Raw genomic sequence first — 17,674 nt, 5'->3', positions numbered from 1 at the left:
AACTCTAATTCGAAAAAATACATGCCCCCCCATATTCATTGCAGTATTATTTATAATAGCTAAGATACGGAAACAACCTGTGTCCTTCAGTAGACAAGTGGATAAAGAAAATGTGGTATATATGTAATGGAATATTACACAGCCATAACAGGATGAGATTTGAGACAACATTGATGGACCTAGAGGGCATTATGCTAAGTGAATTAAGTCAGATGGAAAGATAAATATCATATAATTCCATTCATAAGTGGGATCTAACAACAACAATAACAAATGAATAAAAAGTCAGAATCAGTCCTATAAATGTAGGAAACAACTGATGACTATTGGTGGGGTGAGGTAGGTGTAGAAGGCTGGGTAAAATTGGTGAAGGGGAGAGGGCAGTACAGGTTTCCAGTTATGGAATGAGTAAGTCATGGGAATAAAAGGTGCAGCTTGAGCAATATAATCAGTGATACTGAAATAGAAATGTAATGGGGCAGTTGGTAGCTATACCTGTGGTGAACATAGCATAGTGTATAAACTTGTCAAATCACTAGGTTGTACACCTAAAACTAATGTAACATTGTGAAACTAATGTAACATTGTATATCAACTATACTAAAAAAAAAAGATCCATTTTATTGTGTTGAAATGCATATGAGGCTATCAAAATGAGGCTATTATTATTATTTTTTAAAGATTTTATTTATTTATCTGAGAGAGAGACAGTGAGAGAGAGCATGAGAGGTGAGAAGGTCAGAGGGAGAAGCAGACTTCCCATGGAGCTGGGAGCCTGATGCGGTACTGGATCCTGGGACTCTGGGATCCTGACCTGAGCCCAAGACAGTTGCTTAACCAACTGAGCCACCCAGGCGCCCCGAGGCTATTATTTATTTTGTAATTCAGAGAAAGTGCTGTGATCTTGTGATTTGAATACTTTTGAAAATATGATAAAATGTTTCTTAGCATATTCTATATAAATAAATAAAACCCCTTCTAGGCAGGAGAATCCACTTAACTTTTGTAAAAATTGAAATTAAAAAATTTACTAGCGGGGCGCCTTGGTGGCTCAGTGGGTTAAGCCTCTGCCTTTGGCTCAGGTCATGATTTCGGGGTCCTAGGATTGAGCCCCACATCAGGCTCTCTGCTCAGCCTGCCTGCCTCTCTGCCTGCTTGTTTTCCCTCTCTCTGTCAAATAAATAAATAAAATCTTTAAAAAAAAATTGTTAGCTATTTCTGCTAATGTCTTTAGATTTACTTAAGAAATTAAAATTTGGGGCTGATTTTTAGCCTTTTTTAAAGATATAATTTATTTACTATAAATGCAGAAATGTATGTATAGGTATGTTTATACATATGTATTTAATAAGCATAATTAGAAATTAGACACTTAAAAACACACCATCCTATTTAGGAAATATTAATATTTTCACAAACCCCCTGTGCTGTCCCTTGGTGATTACATCTTATCCTGCTCCCTCAGAGGAAACCCTTGTCTTGAATTTAATGCTTACGTTTTTCTTGTTTTTCTTTTTGGTTTACCAGATATGGATGATTCTATAAACCATTCATTGTTCAGTTATGTTCTTGAACTTTATATTAATGAAGTAATACTTCATATATTTTTGACTTGCTTTTTTTTAAATTCAGAATTTTGTATTTGAAAGTGTTGGGATGATTTTCACTTCATTTCATTTCATTTCATTTTCATTGCTGTGTAGTTTTCCTGTGGGTGGACCTTTGGGTGGTTTCCAGTTGTTGCTCTTATAAACAAAGTTGTTGTTCTTGCATATGTTTCTTGGTGTAATTGTGCCAAGAATTTTTCTGAAGTATTATGTGTCTACAGTGGATTGCTGGGTTGTGTGTTATGTACATGTTTAGCTTTTCAGGAGGATGCCAAATTGTTTCTTGTATTCTGTCAGTTTACCTACCTTCTGATGGACTAGATTTCCCATTGTTCCCTAACTGACCAACACTGGTAGTATCTGGATTTTGTGTGTGTGTGTGTGTGTGTGTGGGAGGCAAATTTTTGGTGGGAGGTAAATGATTTTATTTGTAGTGTTTATTTCCTTGATTGTTGATGATGGGGTCTTTTTTAAGTGTTTATTGACTGTGTTTTTTCTTTTGTGAAAAATCAGCTCTTTTGTTCAGGTTTCTATTAAATTATTTGCCATTAAAAATGTCCCATTCATTTATTTATTCTGAGTACTAAATCCTTGTGTGTGGCAAAAATTTTCTCATACTTAGGCCTTTTTATTTTTTTAATAGTGGCTTTTGATGAACAGAAATTCTTTAACTTTAATGTAGTTGAATTTATCAATCTTATCCTATATCAAGTGCTTTTGGATCTCATTTACAAATTCTTTACCTAACTCAGGGTCTTCAAGGTATTCTATAATTTGCCTAAAAGTTTTAAGTTGATTTTCACAGTATTCCTTGTGGTTCTTTTAAGGCAATAGAACATATGTTCTACAGACGAAGCATGGTTGTGGCTGATTCGGTCTCACATATAACACAGCACCTTCAGCATCAGGCTCTTAATTCTATATCTGTGGCCAAGGTATGAAGTTTATTATGTATTCAACATAAGTATCTTTTTAGTTTGCTATTCTGTTGTTTTATATGTGTTTTTTTTAGGTTAATCTGTTTACTCCATGCCTTCAAACATATTAATTCTTGGCCCTTTTTCTCCTAATTGGTATTTTATGATTATTACTTAGAATGATCAGGGTTGTCTTAACTCTGAACTTGCAGCATGTAATATATTAGCACTCCTGCATTTAAAAATGACATTGTGGTAGCACCTGGGTGGCTTAGTCCATTAAATGTCTTCCTGTGGCTCAGATCATGATCCTAGGGTCCTGGAATCAAGCCCTGTGTTGGGCTTCAGAAGGGAGTCTGCTGCTGCTTCTCCCTCCACTGCTTACCTTGCTTGTGTTCTCTTGTTCTTGCTCTCTCTCAAATAAAAAAGCTTTTTAAAAAAATTACATTGAGTATATATATGTATATTTTTAAGATTTTATTTATTTATTTGTTAGAGAGAGAGAACACACAAGCAGGCAGAGTGGCAGGCAGAGGCAGCGAGAGAAGCAGGCTCCCTGCCAAGCAAGGAGCCCAAAGCAGGACTTGATCCCAGGACCCTGGGATCATGACCAGAGCTGAAGGCAGTGGCTTAACCGACTGAGCCACCCAGGTGTCCCAGTATTAAGTATAATTTTAAAATATGCCTCTTTAAAGAAATAATTTCCTTCTTAAATTTTAGAATGTGGCCTCTGCTGTTATCTTGAACTGCCTCTCAAAAAGCCTAATATGGAAATTTAAAAAGATGCTTAATACATTTGCTTTCCCTGACAGCATTAAACGGTAATGTTATAGAAGTAAAGCATATAACATCAGAAAAAGATGGACAGGGAAAACTTTTGTCTAAGCTCTCTTAAATTGAACCCTGGAAACATTACCCTTAAGTTTTTCCTCAGAATCTTTTGTTATTGATTCAAAAATAAAACTGTTATTTCTTGTTCTCTCCTTTTATCTTTTAGAAAAGAGTAATTTCTGACAAAAAATATAGTGAACAGCGTCTTGATGTGCTCTCTGCTCTAGTTTTGGCTGAAAACACTCTTAATGGACCAAGCACAAGGCAACGACGACTTATTGTTTCTTTGGCACTAAGTGTTGGCACACAAATGGTAAGTATATTGCTATTATGGGGGGAAAATGAAATCTGAGCTTTTACAGTTCCCTTATTACTGACCTAAGAAATCTGTCCTTACTTTTGCAACTTCTCTGTCATTCTTTCCCCTTCCTGAAAGAAAACATTTAAAGATGAAGAACTTTTTCCACTGCAAGTAGTCATGAAAAAGCTGGATCTTATCAGTGAGCTTAGAGAAAGGTAAGTAGGGATATGTAATGGTATTCAAAAGAGAAGGCTGATAGAAACAGCAATTTGCTGTTTAGCATAGCAAGAGAAGAAATATAACCTAGATGGACCATTAGTTCCTCCTTGTCACTCCTTTAGCATGACCAAAATGAGACTATGACTAGGGATCATATTTTAGTTTTGCTTCTACATTAAAGAGGTGGCTTCTGAAAGAACTCCATGAGAACATGTGATACCTAGAGCATCTGCTAGACCCTGATGTAATTGTGATTGCTGGGATTGTCCACTAGCCAAGTGGACTTTTAAAATTGCTGCTTTATAACAAGATTTCATCGATTTGTAAGGGACTTAGAGATTCATGTCACATGTCACATTCTGTAATTTTGTTTTGATACATAAATTGCATAAATTGGAATTCACTCAAATGAATTAGTATTTGGAAGCCCCTTGTGACTTTATTATTTTCTTTTTATTGAGGGAGCAGTAAGTTTCTTGAAGGGAAAATGGGTCTTCTGAATTTGATTCCCAGGTGAATTAAGGTTATAGCACATTTAATTCTTAATTTTTGAAACTTACTGTTTTCTGTTTTGAGAAGCTGAGACTTTTGTAGTTAGTAGCATTTAACTTTCTATCTTTGGAAGAAATAGTGACCCTATTTCATTATAAGATACTTAATGATCATTTTGTTGCCATAGAATCATGTGAAAATGTCACTTGGCAAAGATTGTAGACAGACAGGCTAAGTGTAACTGGGTTTTTGGTTTTGTTTTGTATTTTGTCACAATTTTTTAAAAGACTCTGCTTTTCAGCTTTGGGACAGGTAAAATGGTAAAAGTATTGTAAGTTCAGTCATACTAAATAATACTGAAAATTTTAACTATTTAAAAGTTATACATACTGTTTTTCAAGTATGCTTTAGAATTTTTCTGATTGAAAAATATTTATTTTGTGGCTTTTCTGTACTAATTTTGGGTTATATGATACAGGGAATAAAAAAATGGGTAAGACTGAGTTCTTGCCATTATGGTATAGAATGTTGTTCCTTTCATTATTTTTGGGGTGGGGGGGTACTTCAGTTTTGCTCCGACTAATTACTACTTTACATTGTAGAGTCCAAACACAATGTGACTGTTGTTTTTTATACTGGCATCGAGCTGTCTTCCCAATTTATTTAGATGATGTATATGAAAATGCCGTTGATGCAGCCAGATTACATGTAAGTGAAGAATAATGTAAAAAAGAATCCATCATTTTTAGTCACCATACCAACCATTCTAATTAGTTTTAAATACAATCATTTGACTTAATAAATCATTTTAAAATTGACTCTAATGTTTTTACAATGCTGTACATATTTAATAAGCATTTAGTCTAGTTAAATTTGATATTAATGTTAATGAACTAACTTTTTTACTCATATTCCTGATCATTCTCATTTCACTTGATTTTAGTTTATGTCATAATAGTCTGACATTTACTTGTCTGCAAGGTATATGTTACTGAGATCTATTTCCTTATGGAAATAAGTATTTCAGTGCTCAAGAAAGGATAAGTAAATATGAATTTTTTGGTTTAAAGTATTTGCTTCAGAGAATAAAACCTGGCTCTTCTTATTTAGGAAAGTAAGACATGTCAAAAAAAAAAGTCTTCAGATTGAGATTTTTGTCTTTAAAGATAGATAATTAACCTGTGTGATATTCCTTTTCTTTTTTTCCCCCTTTGTGATATTTCTTAATTAGAGCTCTGGTTTTTCTAAATTCATGAACATTCTAATTTTCTTCTTAGTACATGTTCAGTGCTTTACGGGACTGTGTACCTGCCATGATGCATGCAAGGCATTTAGAATCCTATGAAATACTTCTGGATTGCTATGACAAAGAAATTATGGAAATTTTAAACGAGGTAACATCCTATTCGAGATTGTATTCCAAATACATGTTATAAGTTTTCAATATTTGGAAAAACTTTCTGGATTGAAGCAGGCTTTTAATCTCTCCTTCTATTTTCAATGAAGCAGGCTTTCATTTACATGTATACTGTATATTCATTTTTATATATAAATCATAAGTTATTTATAAATCACTGCCTAGAACAAAAGATTTCTTCTTATAGTATCACTGTTTTGTTAAATTGGTCTTTACTAATTTTTTTAAAAAATATTTTTTATGCATTTATTAGAGAGAGAGTGTACACAAGCAGGGGAATGGAGAGGGACAAGTAGACTTCCCACTGAGTGTGGAGCCCAAGGCAGGATTCAATCTCAAGACCCTGGGATCACCACCAGAGCCAAAAATCAAGAGATGTTGCTCAACTGAGCCACCCGGTGTCTTCCTAATTAGGAATTAGGTGCCCCTAATTTCTAATTTTTAATAGAAATTCAGACTAGGAATTTGGAAAATTTTTTTCACTTTAGCAAATAGTAGATTTGAATTTATTTATTTATTTTTAAGATTTTTATTTATTTATTTGATAGGCAGAGATCACAAGTAGGCAGAGAGGCAGACAAAGAGAGAGGGGGAAGCAGGCTCCCTGCTGAGCAGAGAGGCTGATGCCAGCCTTGATCCCAGGACCTTGAGATCATGACCTGAGCCAAAGGCAGAGGCTTTAACCCACTGAGACACCCAGGCGCCCCTGTAGATTTGAATTTAAAATTCTGTTTATTAGAAGAATGCAAATGCAAAATTGGTTTGAAAATTGAGTGCTGCTAATGGAAATGCAGTTATTGCAATTTAAACTGATTTATTAAATTATTTGGAGTGTCACTGACTAAAATTTTCTGTTTATTTAAATTTTCTAAATTTAAAAGATTTACTTGTGTAACAAATCAAATGCAGTGTAGTATATACCTTCTGGTTTTAATGGAATGCATATTATAAACACTGATATCTTTAAATTTTCATCTAGCAATATTATATAAAGGGAGAGATTAAAAATGAGTGAACTCACAATATAAACGATATTCAGGTTTCATAAAATTCTGAAAAATTTTATATAATTTCTTGTATTAACTATTCTTATTTAAAAATAACATACGTGGGGCACCTGGGTGGCTCAGTGGGTTAAAGCCTCTGCTTTCGGCTCAGGTCATGATTCCAGGGTCCTGGGATTGAGTAGGAAGCCTGTTTCCCTTCCTCTCTAGCTGCCTGCCTCTCTGCCTACTTGTAATCTCTGTCTCTCAGATGAATAAATAAAATATTTTAAAAAAATAATAAAAATAACAATTAACATACATGTCTGGCCAGTATTTAGAACTTCATGGCAGACTAGAAAAGATGATTAATTTTCTTACCTTTAGGGCAATGAACTTTGTGATTTTTAAAAAAATTATTATAATAAGGAAGCTTTTTTTTTTTTTTAAAGGTTTTGTTAGAGCATGGTGGGAGGGACCAGTGGAAAGTGAGAGAGAGGAGCCCAAGCAGACTCCCTGCTGAGCATGGAGCCCAACATGGCTCTTGATACCATGACCCCAAGATTATGACCCAAGCCAAAATCAAGAGTCAGACGCCCAACTGAGCCACCCAGGCACTCCTATAAGGAAGCTTTTAAAAAATTTCTTTTGCTAATTCTCAGGACCTTTCCTTCTTAGTTACTGTGTTTCCATAAATGTTATACTTTATATTGTATGTTCATGTTCCTTGTAATGAAGTCATCAGACAGCTTTTGAAGTTCTTTTCAACGGTTTTAAGTATTAATGAAAAAAAAACTTCTATCTAACTGCTCCCTGGTCAAAAAAATCATTGGTTTATTTTCTTTAAAAAAATTTTTTTTTAAAAGATTTTTATTTATTTGTCAGAGAGAGAGTACAAGCAAGGGCAGCTGGTAGAGAGAGAAGCAGACTCCCCACTGAGAAGGGAGCCCCATGCAGGACTTGATCCCAGGACCCAGGGATCATGACCTGAGCCTAAAGTAGACACTTAACCAGCTGAGCTGCCCAGGTGTCCCCAAAAATCATTGGTTTAAGATGGAAAACAGGAGTGCCTGCCTGGCTCAGTCAGTGGCATGTGTGACTCTTGATTTCGGTGTTGTGGGTTCAAGCCCCACATTTGAAGTAAAGATTATTTAAAAATAAAAAGCTTTAAAAAAAATAAAATGGAGAACAATTTCCATCTTGTCAATAAAAATATTTTACCATAGCTTATTTAGACTTTTAAACCAGTTTGGCAAATTTTTTCATCATTGCACTGATTATAAAACTCTAATGGTCAAAGCATAGATGCCTTGGAGGACCAATGCAGTTGGAATATTATTTTGAAAAATTAACATATGAATTCTTTTGTGAATAGCATTTACTGGATAAATTATGCAAGGAGATAGAGAAGGATCTACGACTTTCTGTTCACACTCATTTAAAGCTGGACGACCGAAATCCTTTCAAAGTTGGCATGAAAGACCTGGCCCTTTTTTTCTCTTTGAATCCAATTCGATTTTTTAATCGTTTTATTGACATTCGAGGTGAGTGTTCTGCTTTCCTTCTTAATGTCGTGTTCTATATCTGTTAGCCCTTAACTATTAAAGAACAAATAAAAACAAAACTTTGAGAATATTTTTATGTTATTTATTCTTTAGTTCCTTTTTGTTTCTTCATTTTTATTTTCCTAGTACCTTATTTTAAAGGAAGAAATTTAATGTTCAAAGACGTTTCCAAAAATTTTATTTCTCTTCTATTTTCATGAATCAAAAAGTTTTTTATTTATATATTTTTTTGTAGCTTACGTAACTCACTACCTAGACAAGACCTTCTACAATCTAACAACAGTAGCTCTTCATGACTGGGCCACTTACAGTGAAATGAGAAATTTAGCTACCCAGCGTTATGGATTGGTTATGACAGAGGCTCATCTTCCTAGTCAGACTTTGGAACAGGTATAGTATAAAGTGTTTTTAGCAGAGTGTGTTTGTAGCATAACACTGTTTCTCTAAATCGTCTTTTTTTTTTTTCTTTTTACTTTATTTAGCATGTGTTTATATCTCAAGAAAATATTTGCTATAAAAACTACATACTTGAGAAGAATAAAAAATTAGTTGGTGCTAATTTGCTTTATGAATAATTTACCACAGACTTCCTGTTTACACTCTGCCTTTTGTTGAACATCTGATTGAGATAGTGTTTCAGAAACATTGTGAGGTGACTTGTGCAGAATTGTACAAAGTTAAGATCACAGCTAAGGATTTTAAATGTGGGTATAACATATAAGCTTTAATGTCTTAGGGAAAAAATGGTTAAATGTGTATAATTATAAATATTTTCTTAAAATGACGAGTGCCTAGAAGCATTTAGCTTTGCTAGTTCAGTGAGCTAATTTGTGATAAGGTAGTATCTCATGAGTACAAAAGTTTATGTTTTTAGTTAACTTGCATATATTTTATCTAAGAAAACTCAGAAATCATATTCGTCAAAAAACACTCATTCCCCAAATTTTAGGATCATAATTTTTCTTACATCTTACTGCATTTCCAGGATCAGTTTGTATACCCTTTCATTCATTTATACATGTAGTATTCACTGGAAAGATGCTAGGCACTGAACTATGTTTTGGGATATAGAAATAAAAAGAAACAATTTCAGCTCATGTACTTATAACCTACTAGGAGAAAAAGTGAGTAAACAGAATTTTAGGTTGAAACATGAGAAAAACGATAATAAAAAGTTTAGTGGATATTGTGATGCTCCTTTGAGCCCTAGTTAGAAGAGCTATGGGACAATTTATATGATGACATTAGACATTATATTATTAACTGAAAAATGAAGGATTCTTCATAGGTAACTTTTATGTTAAAAGTGGTATAGTGTAATTAAAAGAAGCATAAGGATTTGAAATTTGATTTTCTAAAAATTTCTGGGGTCTGCCTCTTCCTAGCCATTTGACTTTGGAGAACTCCTTTAGCTTCATTTTTGTCAGTTGTGGAATTTATGAGACTAATACCTCATGTTTTTTTGAGATTTACTTGTAAAAAACCTTGCACGGTGCCTGAAAAATAGTATGTATTTTATAAATATCACCACATATACTGACTACTTTTTAGAATCTGGCCCTTATTTTATTTAGTAAAATGTACAGAAAATCTTTGGGAAGACAAATATTCCCAAGAATGATGGTGAAGTGATTGAGTAATGAATCTCTGAAATTCTGAACATAACTGTTGTCTTTCAAAAGGGGTAAGATTAACAAGCAGCCAGGTTTCTCCAAGGAAGATAGTCCTGATTGTAGCAGTTAGAAGGCTCCTTAGCCTTTGGTCGTATGTTTGTATAGTTGTTTTTTAAAGTAATTTAAAAATCTTGGTAGTAAGTCACTGCATTGATACAAGTCTGTCTTCAAGAATAATAGAACTGTGTGGGTTGTTTTGTAGGGCCTGGATGTTTTGGAAATTATGAGAAATATTCATATATTTGTGTCTCGGTACCTCTATAATCTCAACAATCAGGTGAGTAGGTTTTAGAATTCTTTTTAAATGTGGGCGGATGTATAGTAGGAAGACTGAATGGCAAAGAATTGATTCTCATTAGTGAAAACTAGTGAAATAAAGCATAAATTAATTGTTTAGAGATCATCTTTTTATTCTTTTGCATTGATTACATTATCTTCTTGAATGACTTTCCAATTAAATTATCTCTAATGAAATAGATTGTAAAGTTTTCTTTGTATAACTGGCCAGTGTTTGTGATGGATTGTGTTGTTACTTAGCACAAGTTTATTTCATTGCAGATTTTTATTGAACGAACAAGCAATAACAAACATTTGAACACTATTAATATTCGGCATATTGCTAATTCAATTCGAACACATGGCACAGGAATCATGAATACAACAGTAAGAAACTTTGTTGGGGGTTGGGTGGGTAATGGACTCCTATTTAATTTGGTGGTTTGGCAAATAGCTTTCTCATAGAGTATTCTGGTAAACATACACTGCTGCCTATTTATATTATACCTGAATTTCCATTCTTCTGGTTGGTGTAATTAAAATGTCTGTGGGGATACCTGGCTGGCTTAGTTGGTGGAGCATGCAACTCTTGATCTTGGTGTTGTGAGTTTGAGCTCCATGTTGGCTGTAGAGATTACTTAAAAATAAAATCTTAAAAAAATATCTGGCACTAAAATTGTATTAGATGTGATAGAAGCTCAGTGGTACAAAGGCATTTTTTAATATCTTACCATCTCAGGATCATCATTACAAATAGCATTGGAGATTTGAACACATTGACATAAATATATGTGTCTGTGTGGATTGTCTGATATTCTTTGAAAGTTGCTTTTGCAAATGAATCATTGATAGCATTTTATTTAATATCAGTCATGTTCTTTTGGGGGGGGCTTACTAATTATTTAAAAGTAGAAATTTACTAAAAAGACTTTGAGTGTTAGAAGTTGGCATCATCACTTGAGAGAATCACTTGAATTTGGATGCTATTTTTTCTTCTGTGTACAAGAAAAGTCTTTGAATTTACCAAGTTTTCAGGGTACACTTAATTTCTCCTTGAAGAAGGCTATGAATGCTTAAATACTAAAATATTATTAAGCATGTTGACGGTAAGGGAATAGGGAGGAGTTATGTAACTGGAAATTACATAGGGGTGATTTTATTATTCTGTGGGGGAGCCATTAAAGTATTTGAGCTGATAGGAGATGTGATTGGAGTTCTGTTTTAATGGTTACCAATATAGAAATGAGACGGAGTATATAATTTAAAATAAGGAGTCTTCCAGTTAGACGTCATGTCTGAACTTTTCAGGATAAGTAAACTTTTCTTTGACCTCATCTGTCAGATACTCATTCGTGTAATAGATATAATTATGTGTGTATTTTACCTGTCTGAGGCGCTGTGCTGGGCACTAGGGTAAGAAAAACAGTTCCTGCTTTCATGGCGATTACACTCTAGCATGGGGTATAGTCATTAATCGTTGGTCACAGTAATGAATGTACGTTCCTGATATCTGGTGATGACGGAGTATAAAGAGACAAGATCAGAGACTGGCAGTACCCATTAAGAGTGGGAAGGATAAAGAATAGACTATTTCTACTAACATGAATAGTAATAAGGAGATCAAGAAAAAGCAGTGTTTGAGGATCACAGGGAAGGGAGGGAAAAATGAAACGAGATGAAATCAGAGAGGGAGACAAACGATAAGAGACTCTTTTTTTTTAAATTTATTTTATTTGACAAAGTAGGAGAGAGAGAACACAAGCAGGGGGAGTGGGTGAGGGAGAAGCAGACACTCCCCACTGAGCGGGGAGTCAGGACCCTGGGATCATTACCTGAGCTCAAGGCAGATGCTTAAAAGACTGAGCCACCCAGGCACCCTCTTAATTATAGGAAACAAACTGAGGGGTTGCTGAAAGAGAGGGAGGTGGTGGGAGAATGGGGTACCTGGGTGATGGACATTAAGGAGGGCATGTGATGTAATGAGCACTGGGTATTATATAAGACTCATGGATCACTCCACTCCACCCCTGAAACTAATAATACACTATATATTAATTAATTGAACTTAAATAAAAAATAATAAATAGATAAAAAGAAAGAGCAGTGTTTAAGCCACAAGAAAGGTTACAAGAAAGCACCCATTTCTAAAACTGGGTAATTGAAGACTGTTAAAAATGGCATATATTTGCTAAAACAGTAGGCTGGAGGAGGGTGGAGGAGATGAAAATTAATACAGGACTTCCATCTCTAGGTCAGAAGTAATCCTGTTATGGCTTTAATTTCAGCTCAAATTCAACCTTTTCAGGATTTTCTGAGTCTAGGTCAGGGCTTTTTATTATTCAATCTCAAAGCACTGGAACTTCTCATTGTATGAATTATGTAGTAGATATTTAATAATTTATTTAACATATACTTGCTTAAAATGTCTGTCACTCCTGCTAGAATATAGACTTCATGATGACAAGCACCATGTCTAGCATGAGAGCAGAGTGACTGTGCTGTGCACATAAGAGGTGCTCAGAATATTCCTGTGTAAATAATTGAAAGTCTTCTTCAGAAAAGTTCAAAGAGCACTGTGTTTCTTATCATTCTAGACATGTAGATTAGTAATAAGTAGTCTCGCAGATGGAGGAACAGAAACTTCTGATTGTGGTTTATGACTTAAAAACTAGAGTGTTGAATCTGAGTTTTTGATTCTCACTATAACTCTTAATTCTGGTAGGAAAATATTTTCCTTTCTTTCCCCTTTTTGTGTAGTTAAATTATGTAAGGGGAGCTTATAGAAAGTTTTATAAACTTGGGCAATAAAAAAACTTCATTTATTATTTCCAGTGTGAATTAGACTTTGTAAATATTAGACTATGAAAACTCGTATAGTGTTATAGATAACAGTTATTCAGTCACATTGATTTGAGATTCATTTTTATATTAACTTTGCCCGATTTCTTATATTTCAAATTTTATAGGTTAATTTCACCTACCAATTTTTGAAAAAGAAGTTCTATATATTCAGCCAATTTATGTATGATGAACATATCAAATCTCGGTTGATTAAAGATATTCGGTTTTTCAGGGAAATCAAGGACCAAAATGATCATAAGGTATTTTCACATATTCTTTTTAAGGTAGTTTGATTCAACCCTTGAGCATATAGCAGATATTTATGCTGAAGTTCATTATGATACTCTGTAGTGGGGTTTTCATTTTTTTCAATTATTTTCACAATAATGTCTCCTAGATATGGTCTCCCCAGTTTCTTGTATTTCCCCTTATAATTTCTTACTTTTTGCATTCTCTGTAGGCTAGAGTGTAAGGATCAGTATAACCAGGTGTTACTTTATTTATTTTGAATAACGCAGAAGCAAAACATACTTTGAAACATTTAAACAACATAGAGTGCATAAACTGAATGATCTCCCTCTTTTCTCTTTCTCCCACTCTCATTCTTTGGAGGCAGTTACTATTAATATTATGATGTGATGCTTCTGGATGTCTGTGTGATAAACATAGCTATTTGCCCCTACATGTACTACTTTTTTTCTAACAAAAATGGTGTAATACTACACAGATTATTTTACAATATGCTTATTGTAGTTCTTTACATATAGATCTGCCTCATTCTTTTTAACAGTTGATAGTAAAGATGTATACCATAACTTACTTAATCTTCCCCAACTGACAAGTATTTAGGTTTTTCTTATTTTTTAGCGTTATTAACAGTGCTGCAGGTAACATCCTTACATATTTATCTCAGTGTATTTGGAGACTATTAAAATTCTGAAAAGTAAATTGCTGGAAGAGAAATTTCTAGGGCATATAATATGAATATTTAAAATTCTGATACATGTTGCTACATACTCTAAAAACACTGTACCAGTTGATATTCCCATCTATAATTTATAAGAATGCTGTTTTCCCTTTCCCTCTGGGCTGAATTTTCTAATAATGAAGAGAAATCTGAGTGGTACTAGTATAGATGCATGTGGTCATGCAGCTAGAGAACCAACATGCTTATTAGATGAGTTTTATATTTGACTTGCCACATATGGAACTATTTTAATTACTCTTAAGTATTATCTAATTGCAACCCTCTAGTAAACTAGTTAGTAGTTTTCATCAGTGTCAAAGCAGTAAAATATTACTTTCTAGTAAAATAACTAATAAATTTACAGATTACAGTTATCAGTGGAGAATTTCATTGTCTCCTTTATATTGGAATAAATTCCTAGTATTCAGAGAAATTATCGTTCTGTTTGTAAGAATTGTGTCCATTTGTTATTAGTATAAAATGAGTAATTTCCTAACTTTTAATCAGCTAAGACTTGAAAAATCTTTTTTTTATTGGTGATGGAAGCTAGATGTTTTAGCTTAGCTAATGTGTATTATTTCAGAAGGAGTGTATTTATATATGTATTACCTCTTCAGCCCACAGGAACTTGGTTGGACATCTCTGAAGAAATGTTTCTATAGGAATTGGTTTCTTTTGACTATCTAATAGAGTAGTTGGATGTTGGGAGACTAATAATGGTGGTGGAAAACTTAAATTTGGTGACTTTCATAATAATTATTTTCCTTAGCTAGTGGCAAAAAGAAGTTTAATTTATATTGACCTTGGATATTGGTAGTTTTTGTGCTATAAATTTTTTGTCATTAGACTTGAGTGATTTTTTTTAAGCACAATGAAAATAAAAAATTAGAAGCAAGTGGTATTAGCATGGTTGATTTTAGTGGTTGAATTTATAGGCAATTTATTCTTTAGGGGTCTTTATTAATAAAGGTAATCTTTAAATTATCTCTTTAGTATCCTTTTGAAAGAGCAGAAAAATTCAATCGAGGCATCAGAAAACTTGGAATTACCCCAGAGGGACAAAGTTACCTTGATCAGTTCAGGCAACTCATCAGCCAGATTGGTAAGTTATTATAAAAGAGTTGGGAAATAAAATACAAATTCCAAGAATCTTTTTGCTTAAATATCCCACACAAATAATCAACTTAATGTATGAGTGCCTGAGATCAATTTTATCCGACTAGAGTGATGTTCTTACCAGAAGTTTTTCAAGTATGATTAGACTATTGGTACAGAAATAATTGATAGACTGTGGACAAATATATGTCGAATAAAATCTCTTAAATTAAATTAAAAATATATTTAACTTATCTCAAATATCATGCTCATAATAGTCAGCCGGTAACTGTTTATTAGGTACTTAACCCTGTTCATTGGCATTGCTTTGGTCTTTAAAAACTTGTTCCCTGGGGTGCCTTGGTGGCTCAGTTGGTTAAGCATCTGCCTTCAGCTTAGGTCATGATCCTAGTGTCCTGGGATCAAGTCCTGCATTGGGTCTCCTTGCTCACTGCGGGGCCTGCTTCTCCCTCTTCTTCTGCCTGCTCCCCCTGCTTGTGCTCTCTCTCTCTCTTTCTCTCTGTCAAATAAATCTCTGGTAATGTCCTCACAAAAACCCCAAGTGAGAGGCATGTAATCATCATTTTAAAGATGAAAAAAGAGAAGCTCAGAGAAATAGTGTTGCTCGGACTTAAGCCGGGTTTTTTTTTTAGCTTAAATCCAAAGGTGTTTAATTTTCTTCACAGTTACAGACTTTAAGCAGTTGGTAAATTCTTATTGACAACAGTTTGGTAAAAATCATGCTCTTCTAGATGCCGAAAATAGAGATAGCCTTCGTTCTCACAGGGCTTTAAATTTACTGGTGGGGAAGATATTGGAACGATTTAGTTATGGAGTGAAATCACTGAACACTAGCTTAAATTTTATAATTTAATTGGTTTACATAGTAGACATTTCTATTATGTATTAGTACAAGAACTTAGAGAATTTAACATTTGTAATTTTTTTTATTTTAAACAATTTAATAATGAGGTATTGTTCCACAAGAACAGTTTTCTTCATTGAGACATTTCATGTCATATTAGACTGTAAACCTCTGGAGCAATAGATCTTAACGCTTTTTGAGAATCTGATGAAAACTCTGGTTTGGTTTCCCCCAGAACCATGTACTATGCATACAGTTTTGCATGTTTTTATACCAGAGTTCAGGTGCTTAAAGTTAGAGTCCATGGGCCTCAGATGAAGAGCTGTTTTTGTAAAGCATTGTTGCTTAAAACTTCATTTACTTGCATACCAATGTCAGAGGTTTTTTTCCACTTGTGAGTACTGCTTGCACTATTACTTAGTTAATATTTTTATATTTTTTAAGGTATAATTTTTTCTTATGAAATAGTCCTTAAATTATGAGCTTACTGTGCTAGTCATTTTCCCACAGTACACATCAAAATAATTCCCCCCAATACACAAAAAATAGTGTCACCTCAGTTGCCACCAGGATGCATTCAACATATCGTTAATATTATCTTTTTCAGTTTGTTCCGGGGTTTTGTGAATATTATCCTTTTCACTTTGTTTCAAGGTTTTATTCTTTATTCTCTTCTTAGAAAATATAAATTCTTCTTCTTAGAAATTCATCTCTCCTTAGAAAATACAAATTCTTGTAATATAACACAATATATAATTATGTAAGTATAGTATAGAAATAGAAATGCTTGTAAAGCATAGTGATGTGTTTTTGAGTCTGTTATATATCTTGAGTCTGTTAAATATCTTGAGAAAAAGAGTAAGAAATCTCAGAGTTGGGAGCAAAAGGAAAAGTCACTTAGTCTAATAACCTGTCTGCTGACATAATCACCCCACCACTAACATTTATTGAGCACTTACTGTGTGCCAAAGGGTTCTGGGTGCTCTCACAATGCTATTGGCATTCTACGCATTCATTCTATAGGCATTTATTGAGGACAAAAAATGTTTCTAGGTACTTGTGATATATATATGGCACTGAACAAAATTTCTGCCCTGTAGAGCTTAATTAAACAGATGAGGAGATTTATGATTTTCTTAATAACATTTTCTTTTCTCTGGTTTTATTATAAAAACACAGTATATAATACACCCAACATACAAAAGATGTGTTAATTGCCTATGTCACTAATTAAAGCTTTTGGTTAATTGTAGGCTATTAGTAGTTAAATTTAGGGGAGTCAGAAGTTAAATGCGGATTTTCAGCTATGCAGGATGGGGGTTTGATGCCTCTAACTCCCATGTTGTCCAAGGGTCAACTGTACTAGTGAATTCCTACCATGTGCCAGGATATGTTGGCTCTAGGCATAGAGCAGTGAGAACAGAAGCTGTGTCATGGATTTTGCATGCCAGTTGGGAGAGACAAAAAAAGATACGAAATACGTCAGCATTAAGTGCTGGGTAAGGAGATGTAATGGTTCTGCACAGTGCTGTTCAGTAATGTTCAGGGAAAGCTCTAAGGAGGTGATATTTGAGCAGAGACCTAAATAACATCAGGGAATAAGCCATGTGCATATTCAGGGAAGG

General features: G+C 33.9%; 1 protein-coding gene across 1 annotated transcript in view; it reads left to right on the top strand.

Moving 5' to 3' along the window:
* Nucleotides 1-17,674, top strand: part of WASHC4 (WASH complex subunit 4) — a 59,364-nt gene that overhangs the window by 29,270 nt on the left and 12,420 nt on the right. Inside the window, exons 16-26 of the mRNA XM_032346524.1 lie at nt 2,435-2,542; nt 3,522-3,668; nt 3,792-3,871; nt 4,970-5,075; nt 5,645-5,761; nt 8,143-8,311; nt 8,568-8,722; nt 10,208-10,282; nt 10,564-10,668; nt 13,248-13,382; nt 15,083-15,191. Of these exons, the coding sequence (XP_032202415.1) occupies nt 2,435-2,542; nt 3,522-3,668; nt 3,792-3,871; nt 4,970-5,075; nt 5,645-5,761; nt 8,143-8,311; nt 8,568-8,722; nt 10,208-10,282; nt 10,564-10,668; nt 13,248-13,382; nt 15,083-15,191 (1,306 nt within the window). The remainder of the gene's footprint in view (nt 1-2,434; nt 2,543-3,521; nt 3,669-3,791; nt 3,872-4,969; nt 5,076-5,644; nt 5,762-8,142; nt 8,312-8,567; nt 8,723-10,207; nt 10,283-10,563; nt 10,669-13,247; nt 13,383-15,082; nt 15,192-17,674) is intronic.

Source organism: Mustela erminea, chromosome 6 (genome assembly GCF_009829155.1).
Source record: "Mustela erminea isolate mMusErm1 chromosome 6, mMusErm1.Pri, whole genome shotgun sequence".
NCBI classification, from domain to species: domain Eukaryota; kingdom Metazoa; phylum Chordata; class Mammalia; order Carnivora; family Mustelidae; genus Mustela; species Mustela erminea.
This window is presented reverse-complemented; position numbering and strand designations above follow the sequence as displayed.